Here is a 23,262-nt window from a genome sequence, read left to right as displayed (position 1 = left end):
AATCTATCGATCCAACCTCCACCTTCTGCAGCCTGAGGAAGGAGCCCTGCCAGGGAGTCGAAATGGGATTCTAAAGGTACCATCTACTGTAGTCTTTGTCGCTCGGATCAGGGCCCTGGGGTCCCCTTACCTTTCCCCCTTGCGGCACTTGCCGCTGGAACTCTGTTCGGGGCTGCTGGGGACTCTGTGTGGGTTCAGGACCCCGGGATCCCTTCCTGTCATTGCGACCCCGCAGCCGGGGAACCCTGTTTGGGATTAGTGATCCTGGGACCCCTTCTTATTGCCAGGGTTCTATTAATGGAGGCTGGACCGAGCAACACAGAGTACAACCAATATGGTCAGATGATACATTCTCCTCTTTATTCCTGAAATGCCTGGTTATATACAGTGTTAAATAATTTACAATTGCAGGTGCATTCTAATTGGCATTCAGTGTGAACAAAAATGTAAACAATCTTAGTTTAAGGTAGCTACCATACTTCTGCTCTAACTATCCTATCTAATCCATGCACACACCTTAACTTAAATTCTAACTGTGCCACAAGCTTATCTACTTTCACACAGGCCCAAGACTGAGGCCCAGCAGGCCCAAATGCTAGTCCTAGTTTGGGATAGCTCAAACTTCATTCCGTAACATGTCATGCTGCTACATCTGCCTGCCTCTGCGACCCCGCAGCTGGGAACTCTGCTTGGGATTCGTGATCTTGGGACCCCCTTCCTGTCATTGCAACCCTGTGGCCAGGAACCCTGCTTGGGGTCAGGAGTTGGAGGTTGTTTTACCCTGAGGCTGGGATGCTGTGTTAAATTCTGTGTCAAAACTGTTGTTTATTCTGGTATTTTTTCTTAAGACTTTATGCTCGCAACCCATTGTAAGCTCGCTCATTTAGGACTCTTTCACCTTCAGATATATGCTTTTATGTAATAAACAACTTTGCATAAGACTTTAAAATGTTCTTGGACTTTTAAGGTCTATTAACCTGTAGAGATGACCTTGGCAAGGGGGGATGATGCTTCCAGGCTGGGGAGGGCTGCAGATACAGGGAGCAGTGGATTCATGAGCTTCCTGCTATTCCTGCTCCCCTTACTCCTCCTGCCTAATCCCTTCTCCTTTTCTGCCTATTTCAATTAGCTACAACTCAATAATACAATTCTACTTCTCCATGGCCCATGGGTGTCTTCCGCAGTGATGGATTGGAGCAAAATCCAAGATTGCAGAGACAATGGGGTGGAAACTCCTTGAAAGAAGTCCCTTCCATGCACCCAACCCAACCCATGGATAGTCACACAACACCAACATGCCTTCATTTTCTTTTGATTCCCCTTCATCCCCTTAAAACACCTGGAAGTGGGGTGTCACTACCCAAGCAGGAGTTGTGATAGGTTCGTGTGATCTCAGAGTGCAAAAAGTACTCGAGGGGACAATAGTTCAATCACACAACAAATGCACCTTTATTGACTGCCAACAACACTTGCAACAGAGGGAATAAGAAATGAAAAATAGGATACAGAGCGAGAAAAGGGGGGGCAGGGGGATATAGCTACATACGGCAGAGCGACGTCCTCGTGGCGTGGCGTCTGGTCAATGGAACCGTCGTCTTCCCCCTGTGGAGATCTCAAAGTGTGAGTCACAGTAGAGTACCTTTTATAGTCATTTCAGAAGCGGGGGGCACCCGGCCAACATGGGGGGAGCACCTGAGAGTCACTGTGGTGAGGTCCATTGCTCTGGGAACCTGGTGCAGCTGCTCAGAGCAGGCAGGTTTGGGCCAGGCAGGTCTGGGCCTGGTTGCTGGTGAGCACAGGCTGTCCAGCTGTCCACTGTCTTTGAGCAAGTTCCCATGGGAGCCAGCGCCAGTCCAGTGGACACACCTGCAGTTCAGTGCTTGGCAAACATGCACCGTGGCTTAGGCCCGAGACCCTTGCACACAGTCCCTTCCTTGACGGGGGGCCTTGACGAAGGGTTGTGAGGTAAAACCAGGGACCCTCGGACCCCAACTCTCACATGGGGTAGAAGTTGAAAAAAGTTGAAAAAACACATGTGAAACATTCCCATTTTACTGCTATTTGGGGGAGAATCTGGAGTTCAGGGGGTAATTCCGGAGGATTTTGGTATTCCGTGGGGATGTCGGGGAGTCTTCTCCATCATTGCACAGCAAAAGCCAAGCAGTATTGACCAATTATCTCAAAAGGCAGTCCCAACCCCAAAAATGTCTTGATACAAACCCAGAATGGTTTAATTCCACTTTAAAAATGCCTTTTTTGAATGAGGCGGCTGGGCAAAGCTTGGCCAGGACTTCTCCCCCACGTGGGTCCTGCAGTGGGAGATCAAATCCATGCTCTGGCCAAAGCTCTTCCCACAGGAGATCAGTCTCTTGCCATGATGAATCCTCGGGTGGGAGCTGAGGTTGGAGCTGTCACTGAAGCTCCTCCACAACTCAGGGCAGGTGTGAGGTCACTCGTGGGTGAGTAACGGATCAGACTGTGTAAGAACTCCAGGAGCAGAGTTGCGCATCTCAGACATTGTCAAGGCCACAGAAGGACTTTGCCATCAGATAAGCACAGAAGGGAGTAACGCAAAGGTGCTGACTCCAGGCCTGGCAGAGGTGAGATCTGGGTGGCACATGCTGGGAAATGCATGCCCACAAAAATTCCCACTGTGGCAAAGTGTGTAAAGAAGCAACTGCTCATATGCACATCACCGGTCAAACAAAGCTCACCCCAAGTTGTGGGCACACTGGCAGCTGCCACCACCAATGACCACTGAATCCTCCCTCCCCTGCTGCCCTCCCCCTCCTCTGATATTGCGATATTCCTCAGTGGACACCTGGCACTCAGACTGTACATAAGATCAGGGTGGGACAATTGTCCAGGTGCTATCTCAGGCCTGGGGAAGGTTACCAAAGCTTGGGGAGGAGAATGGATTGCTGAGAAAGAACACAAAGCATGCAGGATTTGTGGGCCACAAGGAAAGGCAACCCAGCAACTGTGTGATATCAGCTCTGACTGGGTCAAAGGGAATTCTGGCAGGGGCAGACAAGGACCACTGACTCATGGCCACCGACCCCAGAAGCCACACACTCCAAAGAAACAAAACTCTGAGCATGCACACTAACAAAGGCACTCTTGCTAATGAATTTCTGTTCTACCAGTTGATGGGGTCAGCACAAAAGACTCTACTTTAAGAAATAAGAATACTGTAATTTTCTATAGTTCAAAAGAGCAAAGAATTAAAAAAGGATAAGTAATGCACCAAATCATTACTACAAAAGATTGCCTAGAGTGATTAATAAAGATCTTGAAGGACTGAAGCTGTGGAAAGGTGACTCACATTGCAGCAGTTTGGGGAGGACTGTCGCCCCTGGGATGGACTCATGTTGCAGCGCTCTGCAGACAGCTGCTGCCCATGGGATGGACTCACTGTGGAGAAGTTTGTGGAGAACTGTTTCCTGTGGTAGGGACCCCACAGAGCAGCAGAGGAACAATTCCTCTTCCTGAGCAGTGGGAGAAACCACAGATGATGACCTGACCATAATTCCATTCCCTGTCTCCTTATGCTGCTGAGATAGCGCTGGGAAGGAGGGAGGGTTGAGGGGAGGTGGTTTTAAGGGCTCATTTTATTTACTATCCTGCTCTGATTTTGTTAGTTCATTTCATAGCTCAAAGCTGAGCCTCTTTAGCCTGTGATGGTGTTTGGTGAGGGATGTCTCTCCCAGTCCTTATCTCAACCCATGAACCCTTTTTGACGTATTTTCTCTCCCCTGCCCAGCTGTGGAGGGGAGTGAGTAAGTGGCTTTTGCAGGTGTGTGGCATCCAGCCAGCATGAACCCACAACATTTGCGTTCTACCCAAAGCCTGGTCAGGGCTCAAGAAGGAACTAAGGGAGCTGGCTTTGACAATGTACCTCCAAACAAGGCCAGATATCTGATTTCATTGCCTTGGCCGTCCCTTAAACACTGAAAAGAAATAAATTTGTATCACATTACATATTTCACTCATGATCATTGATAGTTCACTAATCAGCAGATACAACTATCATATAATGTTTGGTTGGAAGGTTCATCTAGAGATCAACTTTGGTGCAGGGCCTGTTGTTCAGGCCTCAGTACTTCAATTTCCAACGTCAGTCTGCCTTCTGGTAGATGTTCTTTCCCCTGCCTTTATCCAAGTGCCTCCAGGAACCAGGAGGAGGTGAATACCACCAGCCAGGTGTCTTGCCAATGCGGATCGTGAGGAACATAGGTCACCGGGTCTTCACCCAACGTGGATCACCAGCAATGTGGATCACCATGTTTTTGCACAATATGGGTCACTGCAGATAATGCAACACGGGTCCTCTAGTGGGCGATGAAGTTGGAGCAGGAAACAAAACTCTTCCTGAAGTCAGGGCACTTGTAGGGCTTCTCCTACTCATGGGTCTGTTGGTGTGAAATGAAGTTAGAGCTGCAGGAGAAGCTCTTCCCACACTCCAAGCATTTGTAGGGCTTCTCCCTGGTGTGGACTCGCTGATGGCTGACGAGGTGGGAGTTGCGTTTGAAGCCCTTCCCGCAGTCGCGGCAGCGGAAGGGCCTCTCCTCCCTGTGAATCCGCTGATGCAGGAGGAGATGGGAGCTGGTCCGAAACCTCTTTGCACACTCGAGGCACTCATAGGGCCGTTCTCCGCTGTGGATCTTCTGGTGCTGGATCAGGTCAGAGATGATGCTGAAGCTCTTTCCACACTCCTCACAGTGGTAGGGCCATTCCCTGGAGTGCAGGCGCTGGTGGGTGAGGAGGTTGGAGCGGTCACTGAAGCTTTTCCCACATTCCTTGCAGTTGTAGGGCCGTTCCCCTGTGTGAATTACCTGATGGCGGATCAGACAGGAACTCCTGCTGAAGCTCTTCCCACACTCCCCACACTCAAAGGGACGTTCCCCTGTGTGGATCATCTGGTGCCGGAGGAGGTGGAAGCTCCGGCTGAAGCTCTTCCCACATTCCAAGCACTTGTGGGGCTTCTCCCCAGTGTGAGGCTTCTCCTCTAGCTCTGAGCTCCAGCTGGATCCCAAGCTGCCTTCCCAGGACAGGGAGGGTCTTTCCTCCTTGCAGCTCTCTGGGCTGGGTTTGCAGCCCCTCCTTGTGCAGGATCTTGGGGGCTTTTCCTCCCCATTGGATTCCTGCACTGTGGAGCTGCCCAAAATGGCCTCTTCCACAATGTTCTGCCAGGGGGACTTGTCCCCCATCATCTCTGTCTTCAGCTCATTGCCTGGGGGAGGAAGCACAAGGAGAGGATGGGATTTGCCTCCATGCCAGGGAGAAGGGGAAGTAGATGCCCCCAGCCCATCCCTGCCAGGACGGTGTCGGCTGCGGGGTTGTTCCACAGCGGGGGACGATGCTGGGCTGGGAGATGGAGCAGAGGAGAGGGAGAAAGGGGCAGTGACTTCCTCCTCACCTGCCTCAGTGTCCTGGGACATCCTCTTCCTCGCAGCTTCCTCCTCCATTCAGCCAAGGTTTAGGAATGACAAATCCTGGTTTTGGGGGAAAACAACAAGTGAGCATGCTGGGTTGGAGGTTTCTCCTGCCCAAGTCCATTTCTAGAAGTCACTAGGCATCTTGTGTCCATGAAAACCTCCAAAACACCACGATGACAAGAAAAAACCCCTCCAAAATATTAAGATTCAGCTAAAGAGCTCTCCAAGATTCCCCTCTCTCTGGTCTCTCCTTTTTCTGGTCCTGGATGTCTTTCATCTCCTGGGTCCCGCTGAGGGAAACTGGAAGTTTTAGAAGTCCTAGGAGTCCCTTCTCTACTGAGTCTCTGTTTCGGCTGCTGGGGGTCCACGGGTTCTGCCTCTTCAGGCTCGTCCCTCTCCGCTGAGCATGTCCCGCCTCCGAGCCCCCCGTTTCAGGGTCGAGGGGATCCCGCCCTCCCCGTTAACTCTGTGCTTCCCTCTTTCCAGTCCGCCGGGGCTATTTCAAACCCGTACCGCCCCTCTCCGGTCTCCCACGCCAGGGGTAGCCAAAGCCGGTTTCCCCTGTCCCCGCCGGGCGATCTCCACGTGGCCTCCGGGACCCCCGCGTCCTCCTCGCCGTAGCCTGAACTCTGTCAACAGGCACGGCCGGGACTCCCCGACAAAAACACCTCCCGCGGACGCCCAAGATATCTGGGGCAAGTTCCTCCTTCCCAGTCACCTGTGGGATGCGGCGCGGCAGATGCTCCACGGGCCGGGAGGGCTGCGCACACAGGCCGCGGTGACTCCACTTCCTCTTCCTCTTCGTGCTTCTCCTCCTTTTCCGGATACCGCTCTGTTTGAGGCTCTCCCCCCGTTCTCTCCGGTCTCCCCCCGCTCACATCGTGTCCTCTCCCGTCTCACGGCGCAGCCCCTTGCCCACAGCCGGACGAACGGAGCGGCGGCAGGGGAGAGCGGGAGGCAGCAGAAGGGCAGAGGAAGAGGAGGAGCGGTATCCGGAAAAGGAGGAGAAGCACGAAGAGGAAGAGGAAGTGGAGTCTTTATTTTTGTCCTTGCCTTGCGTTTATCTCTCGCAGGGCTTCCACTGCACCAGAGCCAGGAGGTCTGCGGGGCTACCCAGCTCAGCTTCTGCAGCTGTCTGATCTTCCACAGAGGAGGAGAGGAAGAAGAAGGAGGAAGAAGAGAAAATCCGCGGGTCCACCGCGGCCTGTGTGCGCAGCCCTCCCGGCCCGTGGAGCATCTGCCGCGCCGCATCCCACAGGTGACTGGGAAGGAGGAACTTGTCCCAGATATCTTGGGCGTCCGCGGGAGGTGTTTTTGTCGGGGAGTCCCGGCCGTGCCTGTTGACAGAGTTCAGGCTACGGCGAGGAGGACGCGGGGTCCCGGAGGCCACGTGGAGATCGCCCGGCGGGGACAGGGGAAACCGGCTTTGGCTACCCCTGGCGTGGGAGACCGGAGAGGGGCGGTACGGGTTTGAAATAGCCCCGGCGGACTGGAAAGAGGGAAGCACAGAGTTAACGGGGAGGGCGGGATCCCCTCGACCCTGAAACGGGGGGCTCGGAGGCGGGACATGCTCAGCGGAGAGGGACGAGCCTGAAGAGGCAGAACCCGTGGACCCCCAGCAGCCGAAACAGAGACTCAGTAGAGAAGGGACTCCTAGGACTTCTAAAACTTCCAGTTTCCCTCAGCGGGACCCAGGAGATGAAAGACATCCAGGACCAGAAAAAGGAGAGACCAGAGAGAGGGGAATCTTGGAGAGCTCTTTAGCTGAATCTTAATATTTTGGAGGGGTTTTTTCTTGTCATCGTGGTGTTTTGGAGGTTTTCATGGACACAAGATGCCTAGTGACTTCTAGAAATGGACTTGGGCAGGAGAAACCTCCAACCCAGCATGCTCACTTGTTGTTTTCCCCCAAAACCAGGATTTGTCATTCCTAAACCTTGGCTGAATGGAGGAGGAAGCTGCGAGGAAGAGGATGTCCCAGGACACTGAGGCAGGTGAGGAGGAAGTCACTGCCCCTTTCTCCCTCTCCTCTGCTCCATCTCCCAGCCCAGCATCGTCCCCCGCTGTGGAACAACCCCGCAGCCGACACCGTCCTGGCAGGGATGGGCTGGGGGCATCTACTTCCCCTTCTCCCTGGCATGGAGGCAAATCCCATCCTCTCCTTGTGCTTCCTCCCCCAGGCAATGAGCTGAAGACAGAGATGATGGGGGACAAGTCCCCCTGGCAGAACATTGTGGAAGAGGCCATTTTGGGCAGCTCCACAGTGCAGGAATCCAATGGGGAGGAAAAGCCCCCAAGATCCTGCACAAGGAGGGGCTGCAAACCCAGCCCAGAGAGCTGCAAGGAGGAAAGACCCTCCCTGTCCTGGGAAGGCAGCTTGGGATCCAGCTGGAGCTCAGAGCTAGAGGAGAAGCCTCACACTGGGGAGAAGCCCCACAAGTGCTTGGAATGTGGGAAGAGCTTCAGCCGGAGCTTCCACCTCCTCCGGCACCAGATGATCCACACAGGGGAACGTCCCTTTGAGTGTGGGGAGTGTGGGAAGAGCTTCAGCAGGAGTTCCTGTCTGATCCGCCATCAGGTAATTCACACAGGGGAACGGCCCTACAACTGCAAGGAATGTGGGAAAAGCTTCAGTGACCGCTCCAACCTCCTCACCCACCAGCGCCTGCACTCCAGGGAACGGCCCTACCACTGTGAGGAGTGTGGAAAGAGCTTCAGCATCATCTCTGACCTGATCCAGCACCAGAAGATCCACAGCGGAGAACGGCCCTATGAGTGCCTCGAGTGTGCAAAGAGGTTTCGGACCAGCTCCCATCTCCTCCTGCATCAGCGGATTCACAGGGAGGAGAGGCCCTTCCGCTGCCGCGACTGCGGGAAGGGCTTCAAACGCAACTCCCACCTCGTCAGCCATCAGCGAGTCCACACCAGGGAGAAGCCCTACAAATGCTTGGAGTGTGGGAAGAGCTTCTCCTGCAGCTCTAACTTCATTTCACACCAACAGACCCATGAGTAGGAGAAGCCCTACAAGTGCCCTGACTTCAGGAAGAGTTTTGTTTCCTGCTCCAACTTCATCGCCCACTAGAGGACCCGTGTTGCATTATCTGCAGTGACCCATATTGTGCAAAAACATGGTGATCCACATTGCTGGTGATCCACGTTGGGTGAAGACCCGGTGACCTATGTTCCTCACGATCCGCATTGGCAAGACACCTGGCTGGTGGTATTCACCTCCTCCTGGTTCCTGGAGGCACTTGGATAAAGGCAGGGGAAAGAACATCTACCAGAAGGCAGACTGACGTTGGAAATTGAAGTACTGAGGCCTGAACAACAGGCCCTGCACCAAAGTTGATCTCTAGATGAACCTTCCAACCAAACATTATATGATAGTTGTATCTGCTGATTAGTGAACTATCAATGATCATGAGTGAAATATGTAATGTGATACAAATTTATTTCTTTTCAGTGTTTAAGGGACGGCCAAGGCAATGAAATCAGATATCTGGCCTTGTTTGGAGGTACATTGTCAAAGCCAGCTCCCTTAGTTCCTTCTTGAGCCCTGACCAGGCTTTGGGTAGAACGCAAATGTTGTGGGTTCATGCTGGCTGGATGCCACACACCTGCAAAAGCCACTTACTCACTCCCCTCCACAGCTGGGCAGGGGAGAGAAAATACGTCAAAAAGGGTTCATGGGTTGAGATAAGGACTGGGAGAGACATCCCTCACCAAACACCATCACAGGCTAAAGAGGCTCAGCTTTGAGCTATGAAATGAACTAACAAAATCAGAGCAGGATAGTAAATAAAATGAGCCCTTAAAACCACCTCCCCTCAACCCTCCCTCCTTCCCAGCGCTATCTCAGCAGCATAAGGAGACAGGGAATGGAATTATGGTCAGGTCATCATCTGTGGTTTCTCCCACTGCTCAGGAAGAGGAATTGTTCCTCTGCTGCTCTGTGGGGTCCCTACCACAGGAAACAGTTCTCCACAAACTTCTCCACAGTGAGTCCATCCCATGGGCAGCAGCTGTCTGCAGAGCGCTGCAACATGAGTCCATCCCAGGGGCGACAGTCCTCCCCAAACTGCTGCAATGTGAGTCACCTTTCCACAGCTTCAGTCCTTCAAGATCTTTATTAATCACTCTAGGCAATCTTTTGTAGTAATGATTTGGTGCATTACTTATCCTTTTTTAATTCTTTGCTCTTTTGAACTATAGAAAATTACAGTATTCTTATTTCTTAAAGTAGAGTCTTTTGTGCTGACCCCATCAACTGGTAGAACAGAAATTCATTAGCAAGAGTGCCTTTGTTAGTGTGCATGCTCAGAGTTTTGTTTCTTTGGAGTGTGTGGCTTCTGGGGTCGGTGGCCATGAGTCAGTGGTCCTTGTCTGCCCCTGCCAGAATTCCCTTTGACCCAGTCAGAGCTGATATCACACAGTTGCTGGGTTGCCTTTCCTTGTGGCCCACAAATCCTGCATGCTTTGTGTTCTTTCTCAGCAATCCATTCTCCTCCCCAAGCTTTGGTAACCTTCCCCAGGCCTGAGATAACACCTGGACAATTGTCCCACCCTGATCTTATGTACAGTCTGAGTGCCAGGTGTCCACTGAGGAATATCGCAATATCAGAGGAGGGGGAGGGCAGCAGGGGAGGGAGGATTCAGTGGTCATTGGTGGTGGCAGCTGCCAGTGTGCCCACAACTTGGGGTGAGCTTTGTTTGACCGGTGATGTGCATATGAGCAGTTGCTTCTTTACACACTTTGCCACAGTGGGAATTTTTGTGGGCATGCATTTCCCAGCATGTGCCACCCAGATCTCACCTCTGCCAGGCCTGGAGTCAGCACCTTTGCGTTACTCCCTTCTGTGCTTATCTGATGGCAAAGTCCTTCTGTGGCCTTGACAATGTCTGAGATGCGCAACTCTGCTCCTGGAGTTCTTACACAGTCTGATCCGTTACTCACCCACGAGTGACCTCACACCTGCCCTGAGTTGTGGAGGAGCTTCAGTGACAGCTCCAACCTCAGCTCCCACCCGAGGATTCATCATGGCAAGAGACTAATCTCCTGTGGGAAGAGCTTTGGCCAGAGCATGGATTTGATCTCCCACTGCAAGACCCACATGGGGGAGAAGTCCTGTGACTGTGCTGGTTCTGGCAGGGCTGGAGTTCATTGTCTGTGCAGGGTCGGCTCTGGGGCCGTGTTTGGGGTTGTGCTGAGCATGGGGCTGAGAACACAGGCATGGGTATTTTGTTGCTGAGCTGGGCCACAGCCGAGGACTTTCCTGCCCCTGTGCATCCACGCTGTGGATGGGCTGGGGTGCCAGGGAGGCTGGCAGGGCACACGGCTGGGACAGGTGACCCCGACTGACTCCAGGGATATTCCAGACCTTATGGCATCATGCTCAGTATAGAAAGTGGAGGGAAGAGAGAGGAAAGGGGGGACTTTTGCAGTGGTGCCGTTTGTCTTCCCAAGTCACTGTTCCGCAGGATTGGGGCACTGCTCTCCTGGAGGTGCTGAGCACCTTGTTAACATTGCTTTTGTGCATAGCTATGCCTATTTAACTGTCTTTATCTCAACCCATCAGTTTTCCAGCTTTTGTCCCTTCAGTCCGCTTCTCATTCTCGTTGGTGGGAGAGTGAGTGATCAGCAGTGAAGGACTTGTGGGCTGGCTGGGGTTAAATCAGACAGACACATAGAGACCTAGAAACATATTTCTGGTGATCAACATGGATAGAGACCTGGAGACTCACCCTGTTGAGCAGAGACCTGGTGATGAGTTTGGAAGGAAGGCTGAAAAAAGGTGGGCACTGGTCCTGGGTGGAGGAAGAGAAGGGGTACAGGCAGAGAAGGGATGAGGAAGGAGTAGGAGAAGGGCTGGAAGCAGAAGGGAACAGGGATGGGATTAGGGAAGAGGAAGAGCAATGGAGGACAAAGGGAAATAAGAGATGCAGGAAGAGCAGGAGGAGGAGGATAAACAGGAGAGGGAGAAGAGGAAGAAGATGAGAGGGAAGACGAGGGACACAGCAGGAGGAGGAGAAGAAGCGGGAGGAACAGGAGGGATGAAGCAGGAGGAGGAACAGGAAAGGGAGACAGAGGAAGAAGCACTCTGGTCCATCTCTTCCTGTATCCACAGCCCCTTAGCCCGCGGGAGTATCGCCCCTCAGCCCCCATCCTGCAGGTGGCGGGAGAAGGGGAGCAGATATCTTGAGGGGTCTGTTGTTTGGGGTTTTCTTGCAGGGGATGCTCGATCCAAAGCTGAGTCGCAAATGCCTCTTGGAGGGCACTGGGAGGTTCCTGGGAAGTGAGGTTTTTGGGGCAGGGTCCCCTGTGGCGGCTGCCCAAAGAGCCCTTGATTTATTAAAATATGAATATCGATCTAATATCAATATCCAACTGTGACGGACAAAAACTCTTTAACAGTTAAAGTTAGAAAGTGTATGTTTATTGCGACGCAGGGCAGCTCGTGGGATAGCTCCCTAATGTGCACTACAAAGATCACAAGTAATTACAAAGCCTTTTATTTACAAAAATGTTGAATACACAAAATACAAATGCATATTCATTCCCCTGTCATTTCCTGTTCTCCGCTTTGTGTGCTAATTGACAAAAAGGCTATTAAGCATGTGGAGTTTGTTCCCTGAAATGGGTCGGTGGTCCTTTTGTGAGGAGTGGTCACCAAAAGGAGGAAGTAAAACAAGTCTTCCTCATTCTTAACTTTCAGCCTTGTCAATGCAGATGTGATTAATGGATAATAGAACTCCCTGTTTCCTGTTTTCCAGGACTATTTCAGTGGGGTTCTGGAAACAGGAGGTCTTGTGTTGTATTGATTAGTTTCTCTGTTTTTCATAAAGTTGACAAACAATGAGTTATTAGATCCAGGGTAGCTTATCTTAAATCCGGTTTCTTTTAACCATCCTCTAACTTTTAACTGATTTCAGCAAAGCTTGTCTATTCATTTCAGCTAAATTTGCAATATCTATTTTCTGAAATCTTCAAAATTAGTGTCTCACTTCAAAATTAGTGTCTGGTGGTGGGGGGAAGGATGCAGGTTCCCCCCATCATGGGATGGGGTTTGGGATTCTTGACTAGGTACAGGAGAGAGCAAGGGGGGGGAGCTCTGGGACCCCCGAAGTGGGGGGGTGAAGAGGGTTGATACAGGAGCTGGGGACTTCCCGCTTGGAGAGGACAGGAAGCATTGAGAGGGAGGCCTTGGAGGCTGAAATGGAGGGCCCGGAGAGAGTGTCATGGGCAGAGAGGCAGCTTCATTCAGAGTTCATTAGAGAAGCTCCCTTTGAGTAACTAGGTGCAGAAAGTACCTCCAACACCCCACATAAACTCACAAGCCCCTTCCCCATGCTTTTTAAAGCCTTTCTCACAGAGAGGAGCATAGGAGTCACTAAAATCAATCTCAGCACCAGACTTTGTCAATGGTTTATATGTAAAGAATTACATATGTGTAGCTGAACCTTTATATAACTTTGTGCTGCAAGATTAAGGATAGCAGACCAGATACATTATTATGATAACCATTAGACAAAAGATCTTAATCAGAATTATTTACTACACATCACAGGAGCTGTAACAACTGTTATAATGCAGTGCACTATTCTTAGTGCAATACTGAAGCAATTGTATTAAAGCAAAACCAGTCACTAAGTAGAGATTGATGTTGCTCCCCCATACCAACAACTAGAGGCAAATTTCTCTCAGTCTTCACATGTGTCTTGAAGGGCATCCCTACTCCAGGGAGGAACCTCCACACCCCTTCAAGAAGAGAAATGTCAGGAGACGCTGCTGTTCAAATTTGGGATGGGACTTTTCTAGTCTGCAGTGCTACCCTGTCAGTCAGATATGCCCAGGCTGTGCCAGCTCAGCAGCTCTGCAGAAGCTCTCAGTGGTGTCCCTTGGTTGTTTCTTTCTCTGGGGACATTTCCAGCTCTGCCACAGCTTCAGCTCCCTCTCAGGATGTTGAACTTTGGTATGGAAGAATCAGGCTGATTTCAGCATTATTCACCCAAAATCAACATGACACTCCCCCCTTCATTTCTCACAGGGGACTTGGCAAACAGGGCCTTGCTGGAGTTGTTTGACCCCATTCCAGGTAGATACCTGGCTACAGAAGGGGGACCCATGAGAGCTTGGAGGATGAAGGGAACCTAGAGGTAAGGCGACCCCTGGGAACTTTGTCACTCTGTAACAGAAAGCTGGGGGAGAAGAGACCTCCTAGGACTCTCCAAACCCCAGACACTCATAAGTGGGGCACTCTGGAGAGGGTGACCCACAGGACCCCCAGCAGCACAGAGAAGCAGGACTCCCAGGAACCTAGATAGAGGGAACTCCTAAGAGAGCATTTTTGGGCTGAATCTTGGTGGATCAGGTTTTGAGGGCTGAATCTTTATATTTTGGAGGGGTTTTCTTGGTTGAAACATGATTTTTGGGGGCTGTCTTGGGGATTTTAGGGGCCTAATCTTTGCAGTTTGGTTTTTTTTGGGTTGAATCTTGGTGGTTCAGAGATTTTTACAAACATAGGATGCCCGGTGACTTCTAGAGATGGACTTGGGCAGAAGGAACCCCCCACATCTTGTTTATCCCCCAAAACAGGATTTCTCATTCCCTACCCTTAGCTGGATGGAAGAGGAAGCTGCAAGGAAGGGGAAGATGTCCCAGAACACTCAGGCAGGTGAGGAGGAAGTCTCTGCCCCTTTCCCCCTCTCTCCTGCTCCATCTCCCAGCCCAGCATGGCCCCTGGCTGCAGGACAACCCCGCAGTCGATGCTGTCCTGCTGGGGATGGATTTGGGGGATCACCTTCCCTCTGGCATGGAATCAAATCCCATCCTCTCCTTGTTCTCCTTCTTTTCTTCCTCTCCTTGATCCTTTTCCTCTCCTTTCTTCTCCTTGTTCCTCCCTCCCCTTCCTTGTGCTTTTTCCTTCTTGTTTTCTTCTTCTTTTTCCTCTCCTTCCTCTTCTTCCTCCTGTTCCTTTGTTTCTTCCTTTTCTTTGTTCCTTTTTCTCCTCCTCCCTTCTCCTTTTTTCTTCCTTCCCTTCTTCCTTTACTTCCTCTTCTCACTACTTTTTTTACATGTTCCTTCCTCTCATTCCTCCTTCCTTCTTCTCCTTACTCATTTTTCTCCTTTCTCTTTCTCTCTCTTTCTTTCTCTTTCTCTTTCTCTTTCTCTTTCTCTTTTTCTCTTTCTCTTTCTCTTTCTCTTTCTCTTTCTCTTTCTCTTTCTCTTTCTCTTTCTCTTTCTCTTTCTCTTTCTCTTTCTCTTTCTCTTTCTCTTTCTCTTTCTCTTTCTCTTTCTCTTTCTCTTTCTCTTTCTCTTTCTCTTTCTCTTTCTCTCTTTCTCTTTTTCTTTTATTCTATCCTCTCTTTCTTCCTTCTTTTTGTCCTTTCTTCTCCTCCTTCCTTCCTTCCCCAGACAATTAGCTGTGGACAGAGTCCAAAGAGAACAAATTCCCCCAGGAGAAACTCATGGCTCAGGAATCCAATGGGAAGGAAAAGCCCTGGAGATCCCACACAAGGAGGGGCTGCAAACCCAGCCCAGGGTGCTCTGAGGAGGAAATACCTTCCCTGTGTCAGGAAGCCAGCTGGAGCTTCAGCCAGAGCTCTGACCTGGTGGTCCAGCAGTGGCTTCACGATAGAGAGAAGCCCTACAAGTGCTTGGAATGTAGGAAGAACTTCAGCCAGAGCTCCCACCTCATCTGCCACCAGAACATTCACACTGGGGAAGGGCCCTACATGTGTAGGGAATGTGGGAAGAACTTCAATGATGTCTCCACCTTCGCCGCCCACCAGTGGCTGCACACTGGGGAATGTCCCTACAAGTGTGGGCAATGTGGGGAGAGTTTCAGCAGAGCTCCAACCCCCTCCTCCACCAGCACCTGCATACTGGGGAATGGCCCTTTGAGTGCCCTGACTGCGGAAGGAGCTTTGCCCGCGGCCTGACCTTGTCATCCACTGGCACATCCACAGCGGGAAGAAACCGTGTGAGTGTCCTGAGTATGGGAAGAGGTTTTGGAGCAGCTCAATTCTCATCAAGCAACAGCAGACACACAGAGGAGAGACCTTATGGGTGTCCTGACTGTGGCAAGACATTTCGGAATAGCTCACATCTCATCAGGCATCAAGGGACACACACCGGGGAGAGGCCATATGAGTGTCCTGAATGTGGGAAGAGATTCAACCAGAGCTTTGCCTTGACCAGACCCACCAGTAAGGGAAGCCCTAAAAGTGCCATGACTGCAGGAAGAGCTTGAGTCGAAACTCTGAGCCCATCAGAGTTTCAACTCACCCACCTCTGAGCCCAGCACCTGCACACTGGGGGAAGCCATACAAGTGCTTGGAATGTGGGAAGAGCTTCAGCTGGAGGAGTTCCAGTCTTATTACCCACCAGCATCTGCACCCTTGGGAACAGCCCTACACAGCTGTGGGGAATGCAGGAAGAGCTTTAGATGGAGCTCCTGCTTGATTTGATATCAGATGATCCACACAGGAGAATCACCCTACCAGTGTGGGGAATGTGGGAAGAGTTTCACTGATGTCTCCAATCTCATCACCCACCAGTGCCTGCACACTGGGGAATAGCCCTACAAGTGTCAGGAATGTGGGAAGAGCCTTAGCATCAGCTACTACCTGATCCGCCACCAGAAGATCCACACTGGGGAGCAGCATTACAAGTGTCCTGAGTGTGGGAAGAGGTTTTCAGAATAGCTCAGATCCCATTAGGCATCGGGACGCAGACAGAGTAGAGGCCCTTCCTCTATACCAGCTGTAGGAAGAGCTTCAGCTGTAGCTCCAATCTCGTCACCCACCAAGACATGTATACTTGGGAGAAACTTTCAGTGTTGGGAGTGTGGGAGGAGCTTCTGCAGCTCTGCCTTGACCTCACACAGATGCACTCATCAATAAAGGAAGCCCTGGGAGTTCCCCAGCTGGGGGAAGAGGTTTGTTTATTGCTCCAACTTCTTCACTCATTGGAGGACCCACATTGGATGACGCACAGTGACCTACATTGTGCAGAGACCTGGTGATCCATAGGCAGAGCTGGGATGCATTCAAGAAGAAGCTGGTTTTTTGAAGCCTGTGATAAACAGAGATAATTTGAGGAATGAGATGTTCCCCAAGTGACCACTAGAGACCCTTAAATGACCCCTACTCTAATGTAAATGAGTTCCAAGAAGTGATTGAAATATGTAAGAATTTGAGGGGAATGTTTAACATATATGTATGAGTTTGGGAAATGTATTAATATGTATTAGTTATATAAATATGTAGAAATGTGAGAGAGAGCTGAGTATGTGTGATAGGGGGAGACATACTGTCCTGGTTTAGGACAAAATTAGGGGCAAATCTCCACAACTCCCTCCCCCACCACTGGGTTCGGGAGGAATTTCCTCAGAGGAAAAGTAGAAAAAACTTGTTTATTAAGAAACAACAAAAAAACCACTCCCCAACACAAGAAAAACAGTCTGAGATGACAACAAATGTTTTCACCAGTCCAAGAGAGGGTGAGCAGTCTCTGCTGGGGAGGGTGCCAAAGCTTCTTAGGTGCAGACTCCGGGGGGTTTTCCCTTGACGTTCCCAAATCAGGGCCTGAAGCAGGTCCGATGTCTTCAGGGAAGGGAAGAAGGAAAGAAGGGGAAAAACAAAAGCAGAAGAATGGCAAAAAGCAAGCAAGAGAGCAAAGCCAGCAAAGCAGCCTAAAGCTAGCAGCAAGCAAGCCAAAAGCAAGCAGCCGGGGGAGGGGCTCAGCTATAGACAAAACAAACTGAGAACATGGGAACAGAAACACACGATTTGGGATACAAAGCATGAAAATGTCCTGTTACCCCAGGACACATACCCTGCATACACCCAGCACCAAAATAAAGTAAAGCTGCTTTCTGATAGTGAAATTACAGAGTTAAAGAGTTTAGTTCCTGTTTTCAGTGACTTTTTCTTGTTGCCCAGCCCCACCCCCACAAAATTCCCTGTGCCAAACAGGTGCTGACTCTCTAAAAGCAGCAGGGCTGTGCTGTGGGGGGGGGTCCCTCTGTCCCTGCCTTGTACAGCCCTGGGAGTTCCAGTTCTTGAAGAGTATCCTCATTCCAGGAAAGAATATCCACATCCCTCCCCCGCTAAGAATGGATGTCAGGAGACTCTGCAGCTAAAATTTGGGATGGGGCTGTTATAGTGATGCCGTAAGTTTTAGCTTTCATATTTTTCCCATTCTGTGCTGCCTAGGGATGTAATTCTGAGCCTCACATTAAGTGTTAGTAAGTTCCCTTCACAGAGTAGGTAGACAAAACAAATCCTTTTCCTGCTGAAGACCAAGGACAATGAGTACAAGTTTCAGGCCCAAAAGCATAAACAACAGTGGGCTGAGGAGAGAAAACAAGAATGGGACTTCATAACCTGAAGCTGTAATTGGATAATTAACCCCCAATATGCAAATGGAATAAAACTTATAAAAGTGTAAAACCTCGTGACCAGTTGTCCATTTTGTGACCATTTTAAGTCCACCTTGGGAGTAGCCCTAGTCAGGCTCTTGTGCTGCTCAAGAAAGGCCTTTCAATAAATATCTGCTTTATTGTCTAGCTCTCTCTGGTCTCTGTTTCAAGTCAGCCTTCCCAAGGCATCAATAGTCTGAAGGCCTGCACTGTCAGTCAGATGTGCCCAGGCAGCTGTGCCAGCATTGTATCAATTACCAGCAGAATCACTTGGTTGTTCCTTTATCCTGGTATTTAAAAAGATCTCCTGTATCTTATCTCACTGTCATTCAACGCCAAAAGCAGTGAAAATCCCCTTCTTAATTTACAGCTGGCTTGTTTGCAAACAGGGCATTGTTCGTGTTATCTGACCCCATTCCAGTCAGAGCATCCGGGTACAGCACTCCTGCGGGATGTCCCTGCCCACTTACGCACCCCCATTTTTCCTCATTCTCTCATTCATTTCCTATAATCCCTGCAATCTCCACCTTCCCCTACAGCTTAGTTTCAGGGTGTTCTCAACCCCTCCTGCTTGGTATTGGGAACTCAGCCCCTTCACATTCAGTTTGGAAGTCAAAAGACCCTCTTCTCCACCTTCTCACCCCCTCCCCATAATATCGCTAATCTCCAGGTTTACCCAGAACTTGGTTTGGGGCTGCCACCCACCTCCCACTAACCGTGGGGGTCTGATTTGCCCCTTTCACTGAGTTTTGTGGATTCCATATCCCTCCCACTCCGTTTATGGTTCCCAGACCACACCTGTCATCTCCGGACCAGTTCAAAGCGTGGGCGGGCGGCATCAGCCGTGCCCGGCCTGGGCGCTGCCCACCTCCTCCCTCCCCAAATTCCCCTGGCGGGGTGCGCTGGGCGCTGCGGATGTGCCCGGACGCTGGTGAGCCATCGGCGCTGTGCCCTCTGCTCGGCTGAGCGCTGCCTCGGGGCTGCGGCTCCAGGACGTGCACATGCCCCGCTGCAGGGCCCCACAGTGGGGAGGCACATGAGCCAGATATAACCCCTCAACCATCAAAGGAACTATGGGGTCACCCCAACCCCCCCAATGAGGGCAGGGGGTCTCCACAAGCTATTTACAACCCTGAAAATCGGCGGAAAGTAGCAGGATCCTCTCCAAAATGAGGTCACCTCATCCTCCCATGAGGGGGCATCCCCGGAGCCCCCGAGAACAGGCAAGAGTCCCCTTAGCCTCTGAAAATGATCAGTATATTCCCAAAAGCCGTTTATAAAGCAGCAGAAATCAGCGGAGGACTCCCCAAAATGGGCTCCCTGTATTGTTTCCTATGGAGCCTGCCCTGTGCCAGAGTCACATTTCTCCCCCTTCTCCCACTACCCCCCCACTCAGGATTCTGGGTACCCCAAAAACTCAGTCAGGATGGGGACGCATCCAAAAATCCCCTCAGGAATGAGGAATATCCCAAAATCTTTCAGGAATGGCAGATAGCCCAAAACCTCTAGAGATTTGGGGGATACTCTGAAACACCCTCAGGGACATGGTCCTCCCCATCACCTATCTTTTGTTAGCTTATTCCAGATCCATTCCCATCCCTCCCAAAATTCATTCCAGCCCCTAACCTGCATCCCACCATTCCCAATCCCAATCTCACCCCTCCTGGATATGAAGATCCCCTTTCCAAGCCCTATTTCCTCCATCCCATCTCACTCCACCCCTCTCAAACCCCATTCCTCTCTTCCAAATCCCATTCCAACCCTCCCAATTCACATCCCACCTTTCCCAACCCGCATCACACCCCGTCACACCCCTCCTGGGGCTTTTGAGGGTGCTGTGGGATCATGTAATTTTTGGGGTGCAATTGAGCCATTTTGAGGCGAAATCATACAATTATGGGGTAGGATTGAGCTATTTTAGGTTGGCATTGAGCTATTTTCAGTGGGATTGAGTCATTTTGATGTGACAGATTAATCCCTCTTGGATTTGGCTGCAAAGCAACAGAGAAAACTCGCCCACATTTCTCCAAATATCCCCCTGAACCTCAAAATCCCAGTAAAATGGTGGAAGTTTAGAGGTTTTATTCCATTTCTTTACCCCAAATTCAGGTGTTTTTAAGAGATAAACAGGAATCAAAAGAAAATCAAGGCCAAAATAATAAGATTTACATGTCAGTATTATGTGAGTGTCCATGGGGTTGGCTTGGGAGGGTAGAAGAGCCTTTTTTAGAGGGGTCTCCACCCCATTGTGTTCAAAATTTTGGTCTTTGCCCAAGTCCATCACCATTTGGCTGTGCAAGACACCCGTGGGCCAGAGAGAGTTAGAATCGTTACATTATTTAGGCTGGAAAAGACCCTAAAGATCATCCAGTGTTGCTTGATGCCAGAGGAAGAAATGATTGGATGGAGCAGGTGAGATGTTTTGGGGTCTAAAGTCAACAAATCCGCTCTTCCCAATGAATTTCCAGCATCAGTCTGTGTCCCAATGGATGTTCCTGCCATGTGTTCATCGAAGTGCCTATGGAGAACCAGGAGGATGTGGAGATAAGCCAGGTGTCTTCCAATGTGGATCATCAGGAAAATGGGCCACCAGGCCTCTGCCCAACACAGATCCTCCAATGCTCTTCCTGCAGTTCAGGCACTTGTAGGGCTTTTCTTACCAGTGGGTCCGTTGGTGTGAGGTCAAGGCAGAACTCTGGGTGAAGCTCTTCCCACATTCAAAGCACCTGTAGGGCCTCTCCCCAGTGTGGACACGCCAATGCTTGACTAGGTCAGGGCTCCGGATGAAGCCCTTCCCACAATCAGTGCAGTGGAAAGGCTTCTCCTCCACGTGCATCCGCTGATGTACGAGGAGCTCAGAGCTGGTCTGGAACCTCTTCCCACACTCGGGACACTCATAGGGCCGTTCCCCAGTGTGGACACGCTGGTGGATGACAAGGCTGAAGCTGCGGTTGAAGCTCTTCCCACATTCCAAGCACTTGTAGGGCTGTTCCCCTGTGTGCAGCCGGCGGTGGCAGATGAGGTGGGAGCTCTGGATAAAGCCCTTCCCACATTCCAAGCAAATGTGCGGCCGTTCCCCAGTGTGGAAGCGCTGGTGATATGTGAGGCTGGACCTCTTGCTGAAGGTCTTTCCACATTCCAAGCACTTGTAGGGGCGTTCCCCTGTGTGAAGGCGCTGGTGGACGACCAGATCGGAGCTCTGGCTGAAGCTCTTCCCACATTCCCCACATGTGTAGGGCCGTTCCCCAGTGTGGATCTTCTGGTGGCGGATCAGGTGGGAGCTCCAGCTGAAGCTTTTCCCACATTCCAAGCATTTGTAGGGCTTCTCCCTGTCTTGAAGCTGCTCATGGATGACCAGGTCAGAGCTCTGGCTGAAGCTCTGGCTGTCTTCCTGGCACAGGGTGGGTCTTTCCTCTTCACAGCTCCCTGGGCTGGGTTTGCAGCTGTGCCTGATGGGGGATCTCCAGGGCTTTTCCTCTTTGTTGAGTTCCTGTGCCTTGGAGCTGCTTAAAACAGCCTCTTCCATGAGGTTCTGATGTGGGGATTTGTCTTCCCTGGTCTCTGTGTGCAGCTCATTCCCTGGGGGAGGAGGGATAAAGGAGATGAAGAGAAAAGAGGAAGGAAGAAGAAGAGGAAGAAAGAAGGAGACAGAAGAAGAAGGAATGAGTGAGTTAAAGGAAGGAGAGGAGGGATTGAGGAGAGAGAGGAAGGAAGAAGGAGCAGGAACAGGGAGAAGAAGGAAGTGAGGAGGGCAGAAGAAGAAGGGGAGCAACGAAAAAGGAGGAGGAAGGAGAAGAAGGAACAAAGAAAGAAGAAGGGGAAGAAGGAGAAAGGAGAGGAAAGAATGAAAGGAAGTAAGAGGAAGGAGCTTGAAGAAAAAGGAGGAAGGAGAGACAGGAAAGAGAAGGAACAAGGAGAAGGAAGAAGAAGGAACAAGGGGAGGAAAGAAAAAGCAGAAGGCAGGGAGAAATAAAGAGAAGGGAGAAGGAAGGAGGAAGAAACAAGGAGAGGAAGGAGATTTGACTCTGCGCCAGAGGGAAGGGGAAGGACATCCCCCCCAAATTCACATCCAGCAGGACGGTGCTGGCAGCAGGATTGTCCTGCAGCCGGGGGCAATGCTAGGCTGGGAGATGAGGCAGAAAAGAGGGTGAAAGGGGCAGTGATTTCCTCCTCACCTGCCTGAGTGTCCCAGCGCATCTTCCTCTTCCTTGCGGTCTCCTCCTCCATCTGACCAAAGTTTGGGAATGAGAAATCCTAGTTTTGGTGGAAAAAACAAGATGTGTGCTGGATTGGAGAATCCTCCTGCCCAAGTCCATCTCTAGAAATTACTGGGCATCTTGTCTCTATAAAAGCCTCCACAGCACTAATACAAGATGCCCCCCAAACCCCAAGATTCACCCAAAAGTCCCTCCAGAATAGGAAATTCAGCCCCAAAAACTGGAGGCCAAAAGCAAACGGCCAAGGTTTAGCCCAAAACCCAATAAAATACCCCCCCCGCCCCCCAATTCACCCCCCAAAACATCAAAAGATCAAGATTCTGCCAAAGAAAAATCTCCCAGGAGTTTCCTTCTCTGGTCTCTCCATTTTGGTGTTTATTCCCCAAATGACCCCCCTTGTCCAGGCTGCTGGGGTTCCTCTTTGTATAGGGTATCCTCCCTCTCTGGGATGGCAGGGGTCCCGAGAATCCCAGAGGTCTCCCCACTTTGAGGTTCTGGTGGTCACTTTTCTCTGGGCTGCTGCGAGTCCAGTGGGTCGTGTCCCCCGCCTCCTCCGTGGACCCCCTGCTTAGGGATACCGACGATTTTGGAAGGAAGTCCTGTGGGTGTTTTCCTCCCCTGACTCTGCTTCAAGATGCTGGGCGTTCCAGAGTTCCCACAACCCGCCCCCGTCCCACCTGGGTTTCCCACTCTAGCGTTCCTTGCGGGAGCCCTCTCCAACCTATCCCTTCCCCTGGCTGCCGATGGTTCCCCCTCTCTGGGTCCCGAGGGTGCCCCCTCTCCAGGCTTCTCCCTCTCCGTGCTCTATCCCCCTCCAGGCTGCTGGGGATCCCCTAGCTCCGGTACCGCCTCTCTCCGGTCTCCCCTCCCCCCGCCTCTGCTTTTCCGAAGGGCCTCTCCGAACCGGCGTCCCATCCCCCCGCCAGCACCGGGCAATCGCCACGAGGGCCCGCTAACAATAGAGGCGGCGGGGCCTTACCAGGAAGACCAACCCGGACCGCGGCTCTGGGAGCCCGGCATCCCTCGCCCACCGCCGGGGCTCTGCGGCCAGCCGCCACCGGGACCACCTCCAAAAAACCCCACCTCCCGGAGACCCTCCAGTATGCTCGCAAGGGGCATTTCCGGCTCAGCTTTAGAGTCCCGGAAGATCCAAAGATCCCACTCCCAGAAAAGCTGTACTAGGAA

The 23,262-nt window shown here is 51.3% G+C and overlaps 2 protein-coding genes across 2 annotated transcripts; one reads left to right on the top strand and one right to left on the bottom strand.

The window, feature by feature from the left end:
- Positions 1-1,425: 1,425 nt before the first annotated feature.
- Positions 1,426-22,748, bottom strand: LOC134565412 (zinc finger protein 883-like). The gene is given in 3 exon segments (XM_063424984.1): positions 1,426-5,019; positions 20,521-21,439; positions 22,036-22,748. Coding segments are annotated over 3 exon segments (1,659 nt in total). The 5' UTR covers positions 22,088-22,748; the 3' UTR covers positions 1,426-4,331.
- On the top strand, positions 6,158-11,996 carry LOC134565401 (zinc finger protein 436-like). The gene is made up of 3 exons (XM_063424976.1): positions 6,158-6,696; positions 7,357-7,432; positions 7,619-11,996. The coding sequence occupies exons 2-3, from the start codon at positions 7,384-7,386 to the stop codon at positions 8,449-8,451; spliced, it is 882 nt and encodes a 293-aa protein (XP_063281046.1). The 5' UTR covers positions 6,158-6,696; positions 7,357-7,383; the 3' UTR covers positions 8,452-11,996.
- Positions 22,749-23,262: the final 514 nt, after the last annotated feature.

Source organism: Prinia subflava, unplaced genomic scaffold (assembly GCF_021018805.1).
Source record: "Prinia subflava isolate CZ2003 ecotype Zambia unplaced genomic scaffold, Cam_Psub_1.2 scaffold_47_NEW, whole genome shotgun sequence".
Classification (NCBI taxonomy): domain Eukaryota; kingdom Metazoa; phylum Chordata; class Aves; order Passeriformes; family Cisticolidae; genus Prinia; species Prinia subflava.
Note: the sequence above shows the minus strand (reverse complement) of the source record. Positions and strands in the feature narration are given on the sequence as shown.

Bases quoted from the DNA above. Each gene is read 5' to 3' on its own strand.
- LOC134565401 (XM_063424976.1), top strand. From the start codon at position 7,384: ATGGAGGAGGAAGCTGCGAGGAAGAGGATGTCCCAGGACACTGAGGCA. The intron at 7,433-7,618 runs GTGAGGAGGAAG...TTCCTCCCCCAG, and splicing joins GTCCCAGGACACTGAGGCAG to GCAATGAGCTGAAGACAGAG.